Genomic DNA, 15,849 nt, shown 5'->3' with positions numbered 1-15,849 from the left:
TTACACCTGTGAAATTGACTATTGCAAATTCTTACATATGTTCCTTGTATAACTTGATAGTTTGCAGGTGAAATCTGCATATGGATAGGGAAGATAAATACAGTTGCAATCAAAAAAGGGGGAGAGGGGGATTACTCGGCCAGCAGGTGTACAGAGACTGATAATGAGCTCAAAGGATTCCATGACACACAAGGACTTGTGAGTCTTTGTTTATTAAAGATTGTTACTTTATTATAAAGTACTGCAAATCACTACTAGCAATACTACTAGCAATAATACATGATTAATAAGGCAAAGAGCTTTTATCTATGTATATATTAGAGGCACAAGTATTTGTGTATATATATAACAAATACTAAGGATACAGTACTAATTAACAGTAGCAGCAATTACAAGTAGAAAAGTGATTTGAGGTAGGAAAGTCAGTACTATACCAGCAGAGTGATATGTGCCATCAACCAGAACCCCCCCATCCCCTTCTGCAAGGCTGCTCTTCAGCCTCTCATCCCCCAGCTACAAAAGGCCACAAAGCTGGTGAAGGGCCTGGAACACAAGTCCTATGAGGGAACTGGCAGTGTTTCTTCTGGAGAAGAGGAGGCTCAGGGGAGACCTTATTGCTCTCTACAGCTACCTGAAAGGAAGGTATGGGGAGCTGGGCCTCTTCTCACAAGTAACTAGCGATAGAACTAGAGAGATTGACCTCAGGTTGCACTGGGGAGATTCAGACTGGAAATTCTGAGACGTTCTTTCTCAAAAAGAGCAGTCAGGCATTGGGACAGGTTGCCCAGGGAGGTGGTGGGGGGATGGTTGGACCAGATGATCTTGAACGTCTTTTCCAACTAAAGATTCTATGCAAAGAACAGGTCTGTCCAGGATTGCCCTGTCCCAGGTGCCAAATCTGGCACTTGCTCTTGTTGAGCTTCATGTGCTTGGCCATTGCCCAGCTCTCTAGTCAAGATCTCTCTGCAAGGAGCTTCTGTCTTCAAGGGAGCAACAGCTCCTCCTAGCTCTTCCATCATCAGCAAACTCGGTGTGCATGCAAGTCCTGTGTCCAAGTCGTATAAAAACATTGAAGAGAACTGACCCTCTCAGCTGAGAGAAAAGAGGCCAACACCCTCCTCACTGCAGCCTCCTTTCAGGCAGTTGTAGAGTGATGAGGTCTCCCCTCAGAAGTCCTGTCTTCCAGTCCCTTCACCAGCTTCATTGCTCTTCTCTGCATGTGCTTAAGCAGCTCAGTTTTTTGTAGGATATATGTAATATGTATGTATATGTACATATATATGTACCCATCTATATAATGTAAATATATATAATGTATGTATAGGTGTAACAATGATGACTGGTATGAGCTATTCAGCCACATTTCAGGGATGGCCTTCAGTCCCAGGCTGTTGTTAGGTTGAAGGTCAAGTTCTCAAGTTTCCAAGCTGGTGCATGTTTTCTTCTGTGTTTAGCAGTCATCTCATGTTGGGATTTTTCACATTACAGTCAGGTTACCTTCATAACTCTATCAAATATTAATTAAAATTTCCAGTTTCTTTTAAGGGTTTGGTGTTGTTTTTTGATAGTATCAAACTACTGAGACGTAGCTTGAGGTGTTAAACACATTTTACAATACGCAAATCTACTTGATTTGCTCTCAGGTAGTTACTGTACATAACTTTCTTAATATTCCTGCTGAAATATTGGGAATCTGTTGTTCAATTGATGGTTTATTTGTCTGGAAAGGAAATGGTTGCTTGCTTTGTCATCCGGACTGAACAAGTTGTATTGGGGAATAAAAAAGTGCGGCAGCTGAGAATCTTGCAGACAACGCAGAAAATACCCTAAGTAATTCTGAAAACAGTGTTCCAGGTTTTCGTACTGCCAGTCTGTGTCATTTGGCCAAATGACACATGAGTGAAAAAAGGCGGTTTTGACATGATAGGAACAAAACTTTTCCAATTCTTTTGCGTATTTCATTTTAAGTTTCTCTAGAAGATACTTCAGAAGTTTGAGACAATCTTTCCTGTTAAATAAATAAGAGCTTATTAGGTACCTTCTATGTAGTCAGTTCTAAACATCTATTTTAGATATTTAAATACTCATTGTTTATGAAAGAAAATTCCAGCACATTGCATGTACAAATACAGGCTGGGTGGAGAATGGATTGGGAGGAGGAGCTGGGGGTGCTGGTTGATGAGAAGCTTGACACGACTTGGCAGTGGGGCACTTGCAGCCCAGAAAGCCAACTGCATCCATGTGAACTTGGAGCACTTGCTGAAGATTAAAGCTGTGCTTTGAGCTTGGATTTACACTGAAGGCAGTACCACTGCCTCCTTGTGGTACTCATTGAGTTGAAGAGGTGTAGTTCAATTCATTGCTAGGCAAGGACATAGCATGTCTGATACTACTCATAAAGCAAAGATAAGGAGTTCTGTATTGGTTCTCTCGTGACTTTCTTGATTCTGTGCAGGATAAAATCAAGTAAACTACAAAGTGGTTTTGCCATAAAATCGGTTCTGCAGCTGATGCAGTTTTTTTTCTCTTAAAAGAAATGTGGGAACCAGATGTTACTAGAGTGAAAAATCACATTTATTGATCCTGATCCCATTCAGCGGTTCTTTTCTCAACATCATCTAATAAATTGCCTTGCCATGAACTGTAATTTGCTTACAAAGCTCAGAAAGCTGAGTCATCAGACTTTTGAGCTAATTTTTCTAAATAGGACTGACTTTAGGAAAGATTACTTGGCAAGTCAGATCTGTTTGCTTTGAAAGGCAAATTTGGAACATAAATCTGCAATGTGATTTGTTCCCATCTCTCTTTAAGTAAATGCAAGTCAGACATCCAACGAGTACCTGCAAGCTTGTACTACTCTAGAACAGTAGTGCAAGAATTAATGCTTAAAATTCTTATTCTTGCTCCTTGTTAAGAATAATCACTCTTAGACCGAATTCTTTAAATGTTAAACTGAAACATTACTGGGCAACATTAAGGCTCAAACTAGCTTAAAGTAAAATATTACTGTGAAATACCAACCTACAACATTTTGCTCCATCGGTTTCACAGCATGTCTTTATGCTGCCATGGTTGTTCATCATGGCCTTTTCAATATGTGAGAAAGAGATTCGCCAGGTGTTTCCTAAAGTGGGGTACAAGATTGATACATGATTACACAACAGTAAATATTGGTGTCAGTACCTATAAAAAAAAAAAAAAACTTAAAACAGACCGAATTTAAAGTATCAACAATTTCTTTGCACCTAAAAAAAATAAATTTAGTATAGCAGTTACTAAAACAAGTGAACTCCTCAATTCCTCAGCCTCTCCACACAAATAAAATAGTTACTATAGGCTGTAGTTAATTGCCTGGATGCTTTCATTATATTCTCAAGGATGTTTGGCTTCAGTTTTTAAAATTAAGCTTGATTCTGAACTTTCTGGCATTTGTTGAACATCATATTGGGAATAATTACACTGCTTACAGAAATCTACTACCTCTCAATTTCTGTTCTGTATTATTGGCTTTACTGCTTAACCATTTTGGTTTTGAGTAAACAAATCTTGATGATTAGTTTAAATTTCATAGTGCAAGTAATCAACTTCTGAGCTTGTCTTTGGTAACCGTTTAAAAACACTTATTTTTGTTTTTCTGGTAATCTGAAAACAGCTCAGCCCCTGATTTCTAAAACACCAACAGTCATTTTTGTCTTCCTCACGTAAGTTATACTGTTTCTCTACCTGTTTGGTTTGATTACTATTTGCATTTAATTTTCAGTGAGGAAGAGCCCAGTAAAGCAGTGGTGAGTTATTTGGCACTGTTAAGATAGGTATCCTAACTTTAAAAAAAAAAAAAAATACCAAGCTGCCAGAACACTTTTTGCTGAAACCATCAGTTATCATAATACAATGCCAAGTTGAGATGGTTCTGCAAACTAATGTAGGCTTGGTGTAACAGTCCTCTAGGAAAAAAAAATTAATAATAGCAGTCATGCTGCAGCCATGTTAGATTTCATTGAGAAATAATGTATCATGCTAAAAAAAAAAAGTACAGTTTGCTTCCTGCAGAAGTGTAGAACTTCTAAGTGCCATTTACAGGGATGTTCTGTGTCTTTTTAGAAATTGCCTTAATTTATTTTCCTTATAAATGAGTGGATGTTGCTGTTTCATACAGCTCTAGCACAGGGAAAATACATATGCCTGTCTTGGATTTAATAGACTGAATATAATACTGTTAGAATCTGTTGCTGTACAGTCTGCAAAGCAGTTTTGTCATTAGATTTCAGCACAGGACAAGCAGTGTCACAAATCTGATGTTTTAAAGAGGGGTTTCAAAGATGATCTGGCTACATCCAGGATAAATTAAAGGTCTGTGTACCTTGATGGCAGAATACTGAACAGAATTTGGATACCCTTTTTATGACATTTATAAGCAATCGAGTTGTAGAGAAGATACTTCTTAACTTAGGCTTATTGTATGTATTTGAAGTACCTCTTGGAACCTTTTCTTTTTTGTTTTGCTTGGCTACTAAATAAATCGGTTTATTTCTGAACTCTCTCCTGACTTTTCTTCCTAGCCACCGTTCAATGTTGAGGCCGTCCTGAGTGCTGGGAGGCCAGCTCTGCTGAACTTCCAAAGCCAAGATGATGTCCACTGATATTTCTGCTGAAGAGTTTTTGATCAGTAGAGTTATTGCAGGACTTCTAGCCTTTCTCCTTTTCACAGTTACTTCCACATCTAGTAACAAAAAAAAAAAAAAATCATGTTAGAAGCATTTTTTGAAGATAAGGTGTTTCCTGAACAGGAATTTATAATCAGTCAAAAGTCTCGGGTGCTTTATCCTGTAGGATTTGTGAAATGCATATGGATTTTTAAAACATGAAGGAGGCCAGTTGAGGCCATCTACAAAATAAGGAAAACTTGAACTGATTGAACTTTTTTTTTTTTAAGAATTTTGATTCTATTTGAGATGTCTTCTGTATATATAATTATGCTTTCTAATGAACTGTTTCACTACAGAAAACATTTAGACCAAAGTGATTTGGCCATGACATAGCAGAAGGCTTTTGCGAAAAAGAGCACCCTAAAAGGGGACGGGGACACATCTTGTAGACAGATGTGAAATAATACTACCTTATGAGATAGTTTAATTCATTTTGCTACCAGTTCAGCAAATAGTCCTTTGTGTAGGGCAGAGAGGTTCAAAATGCATAGGTTTTGTAGGCAGTGCTATACGTGGGATAGGAGACCTTAAGATACAACTGCATTTTTCACATTGCTGTGGGGAACTTGTTCGCTCAGTACTTACCTTTAATGTTTTTTACTTCTTCTTTAATAATTTTTCTTAGTGCTGTAAGCATTTTATCGGCTGATAATTTTCCGTCTTCATCTAAAAACCTGTTCAAATACTTTTCCTTTGGGTTTCTTTTGAACGTTAAATAAAAATAGGCTCCAGTGTCATCACACTCATCTAGCTGAATCCTCGTGATAGGCATTACAAGCATGATATCAAACTCGTTTGGCTCAGATATCTGCAAAGTACAAGAGCACCGCATTAGAAGTGCGACTTTGGCTTTATTCTCTTCAGGCTGAGGTTTTACGCGGGAAGGCCTTCGTGTGTTTGCCACGTCTGGCATGAAACAGGAGCTGATTTCTGGCGGGTTCCTGTTACAGGATCGCTGTGGAGAACAGCGCTGTCGTGATGTTACTCCCTTTCTCAACTCCCTGACTTTTTAGGAGACTTTTGGGGTTCCTACACTGCTCTAAGTGCCAGGTGAGCGCTCAGCGGTCTCCCTTTTGCCCTCAGGGACCAGCTAGGAGGAAGCACATCGCCTCATCGCCTTGCCGTGCCCGGAGCTTGAGGCAGCCGTCCCCGGGGGCTGAGGGGGGCCGTCCCGCACCCACCTTGACGCGCTCGTAGTAGCTGCCGGCTCCCAGCCTGCTGATGGTGCCGAAGCCGCCGTCCCTGCCGCGGATGGCCTGGATGAGGTGCGACACCACCTGGTTCACCAGCCCCGACGCCTCGGACACGTCCCTCCGGCCCAGGCTGAGCTGCGACAGCACCGCCCGCAGCCTCAGCGGGGGCACCGCCACCACCACTTCCCAGCCGCTCTCCGCGGAGCCCCCCGGCCGCCTCCCTCCGCCCGGGGCTGCCCTGGCGGGGCGGCCGCGTCCCCTGCCCGCGGGGCCGTCCTCCCTCTCCCTCGGCTCGCCGCCGCCGGAGGAGCCGCGCCCGGCGCTCCCCTTGCTCCGCACCGCCCGCTGCCGCCGCTCCCCGGGGCCCTCCATCAGCCGCGCCGCGGGTTCCTCTTCCCCGAAGAGGAACCTCGGCGGCGCCGAGGAAACGAAAGTCCCGCCGGGCGGAGGGGCTGGCACCGGGGCTGGGGCCGGGCCGAGCCGCGGCACCGCCCTCCCGGAGCAGCCGGCGGGCGGGCGGCCGCTGAGGGGCGCCCGGGCGCCGCGGGACGTGGCGGCTCCTTCGGGCGCCGCTTCCCGTTCCGGGGCCGTGCTGGGTGCCGGGGGCCGGGTGCCGGGGGGGAGCCATGCTGTGCCGCGGGGCCTGGCGCCGCCTGGCGCTGCCGCCACCCAGCCCCGGTCCCCGTTGTGCGGGCAGCGGGGCGGCGCCGGGCTACGAGGTGCTGGTGATCGGCGGCGGCCACGCCGGGACCGAGGCGGCGGCGGCGGCTGCTCGCGGCGGGGCCCGCACGCTGCTGCTCACGCACAGGATCGGCACCATCGGTACCGGCAGCGGGGCTGGGGTGGGGTGGGGTGGGGGCGGCTCGGGGCGTCCTGCGCCGCCCCCAGCCCGGTGCTGACGGCTCCGTGTCCCTGTGTGCCCCCCCCCCTCAGGCCAGCTGTCCTGCAACCCCTCCTTCGGCGGCATCGGCAAGGGGCACCTGGTGCGGGAGGTGGACGCCCTGGACGGGCTGTGCGGGCGGGTGTGCGACCTGGCCGGGGTGCACTACAAGGTGCTGAACCGCTGCAAGGGGCCGGCCGTCTGGGGGCTGAGGGCGCAGGTGGACCGCGGCCTCTACCGGGACAACATGCGGGTGAGAGGGGGACGGGGGGTGAGGGGGTGGCAGGGCTGCGGCAGGCCGGGGGGTGCCGAGTCTGTCCCCTCGTGAGGAGGTCGTAGGGACAATAAGGTTGGAAAGGACCCCCGAGATCATCTGGTTCAACCATCCCCTACCACCAAGGTCACCCACTAACCATGTCCCCAAGCACCATGTCCAACCTCTCCTTGACACCCCCAGGGACGGTGACTCCACCACCTCCCTGGGCAACCCGTCCCAGTGCCTCACTGCACCTTCTGAGCAGAAATGTCCAACCTGAACCTCCCCTGGTGCAACTTGAGGCCATTCCCTCTAGATCAGAATAACAGAAAGCAGTGACAAACAAACGCTAAGGAAGCTTGCGCTGTTCAACAATCTCATAAGGGTCTCAGTTGTTCTGCAGCCTGTGAGGATATTTGAAAGTTGAAGCACGTGGAGGAAGGAGAAACATTGATCTGAGGGCTGCAAAAAGGTGCAAAGGAATCATAGTTCCTTAGCTGATAAACAAAATAAGATGTTATTGAGACACATTAAGTACCCTCAAATACATACTTTTTTTTTTCTTTTTGGAAATTATATCGAAAATATATTTTGTTTTATATCATGTAACATTTATATTTGAAAGGTGAAATGCAGCTGGTGGTAATGCAGCGTTTTGCAGAGCTGGAGGTTGTCTGCAAGAACCCCGTCTGAGGGGGCTCTGCATAAATAGGGCAGCGCTGCCTTGTGTGCTTACAAGCCCTGCATGGTCGGGTCAGATGCCCCACAGAGCAGTGGGTAGGACAATCAGCTGGACTCAATGTGTGTGCCACCAGCTCCGTCCCGTAGCACCCACCATATTAACACCTGGGACCTGAACCCACCTGCTGAGGTGGAACAAGAGCCCTGGTGTAGAGGGGTCCCAAGGCGACTGTTTCAGGATAGATCAGCAACCTGTTAGGATACCTGTATACTGCGTTAAAACAGCAGGATTGGTGTTGCAGAGTATTTTGAGAGAAAATCAAGAACGATGACTAGTTTTAAAATTTGGGCTTGTTTCTTGGAATTTTCTCTGTGTATTTTTGTGCTGGAGTATTAGAATATATTAGTCAAAGCTGCAGTATTAGGATGAATTATAGAAGATGATACTTTTTTTTTTTGACATCTTCCTGTCAAAACTAGACACCTTTCAGGTTGGTGCTTTAATACAGTATAGATTGTTGGGGCTCAGTGTAGTCTTAATCATTTCTCTAACATTTTACGTACATTTCAGAGTTCATAAACAAATAGTTTCTCTTGAGCTTAAACTCTGTGAATGGAAAGTTCAAATTAATAAATCAGGAACTGCTACAGTAGTTGAATGGCTGTCAAGTGGCCTGGTAAGAGTGGAAAGGGAAAGAAGCTGACGTAATTTGCTAATTGGCAAGGTGTGGGACTGCTGAAATGTCTCAGAACTTCCCAGATGTTTGCAGTAACTCCTTTCATGACAGAAAGAAATCCTTAACACACCACTGTTGACAGTTCATGAGGCATCTGTGGAAGATCTTCTCTTGACAGAACCAGAACCAGACCATCCTGGGAAGTGCCGAGTCAGAGGAGTCGTTCTGGGTATGTACAACCCTCAGTTACTTTACACTAAGAGCAGCCTGCAGGGTAAACACTTCTGATTCAGCAGTGAGAAAGCTGAATTAGCCAATAGGCAAATTACACCCAATTAGGCTGGGTGTAAACTAAGCTTAAATACCTCTAACACAACGAAAAACATGATCGGTTGGATATTGAGAATTCAGATATGTTTAATCTTCTCCAGACTCATGATTTTGAATTCCACGCGGCATTATGAAATTTTATCTGGCAAACAGAGTATGCTACAGATGATGTTTCTGGGCAGTAGTGCCCTGTTATTAGCAGTCTCATGGTTTGTTACCACTCGCTGGTCTAGTAAGCGGGCTTTCCAAAATAAAAGCCTGGACAGGAATTTTTCCCAGGAGTGGGATTTCTGTATTTGGGTAACACACTTAGGGGAATAATAAAAATATAGGAGTAACTGTATGTGCTGCTTATGATAGTTACTGTTATTAATGCTATTGAAATACTGTTTTTGTCAAATAATAAAAGCTGCATAAGCCCTTGGTGGACAGTTATCCTAGTTCTAGACCAGCATACTGGGGCTTCATTGATAGTAAAATAAACGCACCTCTGAAAACTTGCCGTTTCAGGGGATGGGAGCACAGTGCACGCGGGGAGTGTCATCCTGACCACGGGCACGTTTCTGCGGGGCATGATCCACGTTGGGCTGGAGAAGCATCCGGCTGGGCGCCTAGGGGATCAGCCGTCCGTCGGGCTGGCGCAGACGCTGGAGAGGCTGGGGTTCGCCGTGGGCAGGCTGAAGACTGGGACGCCGCCGCGGCTGGCCAAGGACACGATTGACTTCAGTGGCCTGGAGGAACGTACAGCCGACAACCCCCCTGTGCCGTTCAGCTTCCTCAGCAAGGCTGTGTGGATCAAGGTAGCACAAGTGAAATGCACGTGTAGCCGGGGACTGGCTCGGGGTGGTTTGTGGAATGTCACACTGAGAATCCCCCAGGGAGCTGATGTAAGGGATTTTCATGGCCGGGAAGGTGAGCTGGGCAGTATTCTCCATGCTAGAAGTGTTAAGTTTCTGAGGTTTTTCCACACAAAGGAAGAAATTGCTGGTTCACTTTTCAAAGCAAGTACCTTTTTCCTCTTGCTGCCCAACCTGGAGACCACTTCCTTTATCTTTACGGTGAAAATTGCATAAAATAGGGTGTTGTTAGCAGTATTCTTTCTGTGCTGGGTAAACGTGTGATGTACAAAATACAGCTGGTATTAGACCAGTATTGGGGAGATTTATATCTTGTTTGCTACCAAAGCACTAGAGTAACAGATTAAAATACTGAAAATATAGATCATTAGTAGCGTTGGCTGGGAGAAAGAAAGGATGGAGTTAGCCACAGAACTTAAGAGGTGGCATGTTAACAGTAAATTAAAAGAACAAACTCAATTTTCCAAAGAAAACTGTGCAGAATGGATGGCATTATTACATAGTGTGGCTAAACAGTACCAAATTAAGTATAACGAGTTAATTTGTCCCAAAGCATACAGGAATTGACCTACTATAATTGAGGGGTTGAGGATGTAATATCACTTGAAGTCCTAGGTATTTGTGGGATAGATTTTAAGGAGTTGAAGTGCAACATTTATTACAGTTTTGAATGTTAGTCTATCAACTTTTTTTTCCAGAAAAAAATAGTGAAATATTTTATATAGTGTTTTTCTTTCCAAATTTTGAATTTTCCATGTTAACTGCGGGATTTTGAGAGGTTTCTTTAGTCTTCGGCAAACTTTTTAATTGGCTGGTAGCTGAAGAGTCAACACTTGCTCCTCTTCAGAGCTTTGAGTTGCTGTGTGGTTAATGCTGTGAGAGAACCTGTTGCTTTAGTATGAGTATCCATCCTGTAATTAATGCAGTGTATAGGATAGAACTCAGATTCTGGACTCCCAGGTTGTGTTCTTGGTCTGCTTTTGGGCATATTGCTCAAGCTTTCTGATTACTCTCATTCTGTATGTGCAGTAAGTAGAACAGCACTACCCAGCTCTGCAGGAATTGAGAGCAAGCTGTCCAAGCTTGGAGGTCCTCAGACCAGAGCTGTTCAGCAGGGTATTGTGACTGGATTACCTTAAAGCGAGCTTTGGCCTCTTTCAGCCAGAAGATCAGCTCTCGTGCTACCTGACTTACACGAACCTGAAAGCTCAGCAAATTGTTCAAGATAACCTCCACCTGAACAACCATGTGAGGGAGACAACAAAGGGTCCCCGGTAAGTACGTGGTGCCATACAAGGCTCTCGGTGGGAGCTGAAACTGTGCATCTGCCTTGTTTTGCTTCTGGAAAATTGCCTTTTCTCCAGATCAGATGATGCTTATGGCTATTTCATGTCGCAGATACTGTCCCTCTTTGGAAGCAAAGGTTCTGCGCTTCCCAAACCGTGAGCATCAGGTGTGGCTGGAGCCCGAAGGCTTGGACTCCAACGTCATTTACCCCCAAGGCCTCTCAATGACACTGCCGCCTGAGCTCCAGGAGCAGGTGATCAATTCTATCCGAGGCTTGGAAAAAGCCAAGATGGTACAGCCAGGTGAGGGGAGCAGATAGTTGTCAATCTGTGTTTCATATTGGTTACCAGCTAATAAAGAACAGATTTTGTTTAGAGCGTAGCAAACCAAGGTAAATATGAAACAAAATTAGGATTTATTCATGGATGCAGAGATTTCTCCTTGGTAGTTTTAGATTGTAAATATAAAAGTTGGTAAACTAAGTCATTCTGCCCCACTGCTTGCTGTTGTTGATAAACTAGGGACCTTCAAAATCCCTCACTTAAGATCTTTTTCTTTATCCTAGGCTATGGAGTGCAGTATGATTACTTAGATCCCCGTCAGCTGACTGCTTCTCTCGAGTCCCGTCTTGTTCAACGGCTCTTCTTTGCGGGCCAGATAAACGGCACGACAGGCTACGAAGAAGCTGCAGCTCAGGTAGGTGAACCTGATGGTGTGGACTCCGTGCTCAGGAAGGGGTATTATCTTGGCGTTTGTCCTTGCTATGCAGTCCTGGCAGGTCCATCTTGTTTAATGAGTTGTTCTTATTGTTGCTCGCCCTGATTCCATGGAGACCATGCAGTGGGTATAATTGAAAATGTGGGAAGTGTCTCTAGGAGTGTCAGCAGGGGCCAAGCTCTTTAGATGGTTGTAGTATCACAGGGGAGATACTGCCTGGGTTACTAGCCCTAATTATTCCTTTTGCCAAGGTGCAGCAGGTGCATGAGTCTTTAGATGCAGATGTGCTGATATTCTAGCCATAAAGTAAATGTAAATGTTTTTGTTTTGCTTTCTGTCCGTCCAGGGTGTGATTGCTGGCATCAACGCGTGCCTGCGGGTTCGTGGCAAGCCCCCTTTCATTGTCAGTCGCACAGAGGGCTACATCGGTGTCCTGATCGACGACCTTACCACGCTGGGCACCACCGAGCCCTACCGCATGTTCACCAGCCGCGTGGAGTTCCGCATGTCCCTCAGGCCGGACAACGCCGACGCCAGGCTCACCCTCAGAGGTATTTTCGTAGGGTGGCTCTTGCAGTCAGCAGCACTGCCCGGTTGTAGACCTCTGTCCCATGTGCTGCCTGTCTCTGCAGGTTTCGAGGAGGCCGGGTGTGTGTCACAGCAGCGATACGAACAAGCGGTTAAGATGAAGGCTGCTTTAGAGGATGGAATCGCAACGCTGAAATCCCTTCAGTTCAGTATATCCAAATGGTCCCGGCTGATACCAGAAGTTCACCTGAGTAGCAATCGAAGGTCACCTATGAGGTAATGGGTTCAGCTGAAGCCTTCTTGTGTGACCTACTCTTGTAGGTCAGCCTTCCCGAAGCTGTCAGTACTCCAAGATTCCAGCTTTATCACCTTTGGGGAGCTCACACCTGGTCTTTGCCTATAGAAGAAGCGTGATATTGGGGTTTCTACAGTGCCACAACTCCTGGCACTGACCTAGGCTCCTAAAGAGAGTACTCTGCTGGCCCAGTCAGTGCCTGCTCTCTGTATTAAGAGTGTCACCAAGTGTTGGCAGTTCTGCAGTGGGTTGCTGCTTCACTGAAAGCTTGAGATAAAGCAGCAGTGTAAATTTTATGCTAGTGTTAGTTGGTGGCTGTTCTTCAACACAAGGGCCCTTGCTTACCTTACCCATCTTGTATCTTACTTTTTCTTTTCTGTTTTAAACCAGTGGCTAAGATGTCACTGACTCAATCTGTTTGAAAGGCTCTCCTGAATGCCCTTACTTGGTTTCTTCTATCTTGCTGTTAATATTTCCTAAAAAGCTGATGGGGATCTAAAAATCATACTGCACCCTATAGCCTATGATATACAACAAGAACTTAAGTGAGGGATTTTGAAGATCCCTGTTTATCAACAATTAGTGCGGCAGAATGACTTAGATTGTAAATAAAAGCTGATAACCTAAAAACAACCAAGGAGTGCTGAACTGCTCATCTGTCTATTGAGAGGAGGCAGTAGGGAGGTGAGCTGTGTTCTGCAGTTGTTCTGGTCTATGCTGCTACATGTCTCACCTTGAAAAGTTTGATTTGGGAATGATGCAAGTAACAGTGCTTCCTACCATAAAAAATCTACTCTTGTTCTCCACAGTGCCTTTGACATGCTTCAATATCCAGAGGCCAACATGGAGATTCTGGCAAGGGCTATCCCCGAACCCCTGGGAAAGTTTGCTGAATGGAGAGAACTGTCAGAGAGATTGAAAATAGAAGGTAAAGTACAAGGGTTACGATATCCTAGCGGGTTCTGTGTGGGGTTTTTTAGTAACAGGAGAGCAAGCCACTTCATTGCTGTGTGTTTCATGTTGCTGTTTAGAGAAGTGAAGCACTCCTGTCAGAGCATGCATGTATTACTATAGGCTACAGTTGTGTCTGAGTGCCTGTGTTGCACTTTGTGGGGTGACATCAATTAGTTGTGTTCACTCGCGGGTTTTTCCTCTTTACCGCTCCATCAGATAGACCATGCTCTCCTGGAAGAAGAGGAAAACCTAATCTGTGTATCTTAATTCCTGTACCAAACTAAAAAGTATGATTTCTTCCAAAGTAGTGATATGAATTAGGCACCGTAATCTGTGAGGCTAGAAGCTTCCTCAGTGCTTTTGATCATCTTGATGGAGTTGTTCTTTCAGCTTCCAAGAATTTCTGGAATTGACTTCTGTCATATGAATGTCTATATCTTGTCCTCTTGTTTCCCTGGTTGTCTATCACAGCTGCTTATGAGTGGTGTGTAGTCAACCAACAGCAGGAAATAGAAGAAGTGCGTCGAGATGAAGCCCTCCAGCTGCCAGAGGACCTAGATTATTTTGCTATTGATGCATCACTGTCAACAGAGGTGCGGGAGAAACTGAGCTCTAACCGTCCCCAGACGGTAAGTCACTGGGCCACAGCAAGGCTGAACAGCAGCAAAATAAAGCCCTTCTGTGTCTTCCCAAGGGACATGGGTGTGTGAGGAGAATCAGGGAAGGGAACACCCACAGGTTTTGATCTCATTTCTGTCTGGCTTCAGAGTCTAGGTTTGTTTTAGGTTAACTTGTTTCTGTTTCTACGTGCAGATTGGTGCAGTCAGCCGCATCCCTGGAATTACCCCAGCTGCTATTGTTAACCTGCTAAGATTTGTGAAAAACAAGCACCAGAAGGCAGAGAAGCTAAAAGCTTTCCCTCAGACTGATAAGTGTTTACCAGGGAATATGTACTCGGAGAAAGCAGCTTCCCAACAACAGATTTCAGCAGAGCTTTCTGAAGAGGAGCTGGAGAGTACTTTTGTTAAAACACCTGTGTGAGAAGCATTCGCCTCCTGCTAGAGTATGTGGCAAGATCAGCTGTGCTCACCTTAGCAGCGTCACAGATAAAAGTGATGTTGGTTGGAGCCAACAGGATGCAGGAATTGCCTTTAAAGCTCTGCTTCTGTAGATGTCAGATCATCAGAACCAGTTGTAAAGCATCATGGAAACGACAGCGTTTTGCTCTTTTGAAATGAGTGAGAAATGTTACCAAGCGTGAACCCATATCAGCACAAGAGGATTTGAACTGGAAAGTGCTCCACTGACTCTGGTACTGGTGCTTAGAGCTGTGCAGTGGCTACTGCCTGATGGCTTAGTGTGATGTTAGCCAACAGGAAACTCCTGGCTAGGAACGTGTGCGCCATACAAATAGTAAAATCTGTGTAGGAGGCCAACTGAATGTAAACACTGTATCATGTTTTTTTTTTTTTCTTATTCTCTTTTAAAATAAATAAAGCTTGTCTTGAAACTTGCTGAAGAGCTTGGTTGTTGCTTAGCAAACTAGAAATTGTCTCTGAGCTTGCAGTTACTTTCATTACAGCCCTGACAATTCATCAGGTCCCAGTTCACACACAGATGAAGTACAGAGATTTGCTGCAGAGCTGGGGAAGGCTGAGAGTGCCTCAGCCAGGGTGCTGAGCAAGGCAGGGGGCTCATTATCTCAGGGGGTTCACCTGTGCCAGGAGCCCCAGCTCCAGGCAGTGTCCTGACAGCCTCCTGTGCTGGAGGCCAGAGCAGTGAGGGGCTCTGCAGCTTGGGGAAGCAGGACTAGTGATTTTTCATCAGCACTGGCCCTGCAGCTGGCAGTAACAGAATTTGCATCTGAAAAAGATCAGTGGGTTTGTCACGTGCCATCAGGAAACACTGAGTTCAGGCTGTTGCTCTGCACCTACTGAATCCTCGCCTGATTTAGCAGCGGGCTCTCTGATGCTGGTAGTCATTTTTGCTTAAAATAAACTTAACACTCTACTTCTATTCAAACACACCTTGTTTCTTTTTAAATCCTCAGCGTTCTCTGAATTGAATGGGCAAGCAGGCTTGGGAGCAAGTTCTGTGGGAGTTAAATATAGCTGTCATTTTGAAATTACGTTCTGGACTGTTCTCTATTTGCTCTGCATGAGTGGTTCCTTTTCTGTCCTTTTTGTTGACAGAAATCCTGTCATGCAGCAGGAGGATGGGCAGAGCACACAGAGTGGTTTGGGGAATCGTCTGCCCTCCTAAATGCGTTGCTCTGTCACCAGCTCTTGGCTTGTGCAGAACAGCTTTAGGCAAACGATCTGTAGGTTGGTCTTCCTGTCAGAATGGTCCAGAAAAGCAGTGTAACTGCTCCTTTTTGGACTACTTTCAGCTTTATTGGCTCAATTACTTCAACCCTTTAAGCCTCAGGTTTAGTGTAAGGAAGGCAGTTACACTTTCTGTGGTGTAACTCAGGCTCCAGGTTGGGTGT

At 45.6% G+C, this 15,849-nt stretch overlaps 2 protein-coding genes across 3 annotated transcripts; one reads left to right on the top strand and one right to left on the bottom strand.

Annotated features, from left to right (window-relative positions):
- Nucleotides 1-193: 193 nt before the first annotated feature.
- CGAS (cyclic GMP-AMP synthase) lies at nt 194-6,527 on the bottom strand. 2 transcript variants are annotated; one of them, XM_068678173.1, is made up of 5 exons: nt 5,888-6,392; nt 5,292-5,514; nt 4,475-4,720; nt 3,022-3,124; nt 194-2,008 (listed from the first exon to the last, which is right to left on the bottom strand). In XM_068678173.1, exons 1-5 carry the CDS (start codon nt 6,269-6,271, stop codon nt 1,666-1,668), a joined length of 1,299 nt encoding a protein of 432 aa, XP_068534274.1. In that variant the 5' UTR covers nt 6,272-6,392; the 3' UTR covers nt 194-1,665. The 2 variants fall into 2 exon arrangements, with proteins under 2 accessions (XP_068534274.1, XP_068534273.1); XM_068678172.1 differs by lacking the exon at nt 5,292-5,514 and having other exon boundaries at nt 5,888-6,527.
- Nucleotides 6,526-14,876, top strand: MTO1 (mitochondrial tRNA translation optimization 1). Its single transcript, XM_068678170.1, has 12 exons — nt 6,526-6,721; nt 6,833-7,032; nt 8,505-8,622; nt 9,234-9,523; nt 10,742-10,854; nt 10,979-11,169; nt 11,433-11,563; nt 11,931-12,135; nt 12,217-12,388; nt 13,217-13,335; nt 13,833-13,990; nt 14,175-14,876. Exons 1-12 carry the CDS (start codon nt 6,526-6,528, stop codon nt 14,400-14,402), a joined length of 2,121 nt encoding a protein of 706 aa, XP_068534271.1. The 3' UTR covers nt 14,403-14,876.
- The last annotated feature ends 973 nt before the right edge of the window (nt 14,877-15,849 follow it).

Source organism: Anas acuta, chromosome 3 (assembly GCF_963932015.1).
Source record: "Anas acuta chromosome 3, bAnaAcu1.1, whole genome shotgun sequence".
In the NCBI taxonomy this organism is placed as follows: Eukaryota; Metazoa; Chordata; class Aves; order Anseriformes; family Anatidae; genus Anas; species Anas acuta.
The sequence above is the reverse complement of the archived record's forward strand: the minus strand, read 5'-3'. Positions and strand labels throughout refer to the sequence as shown.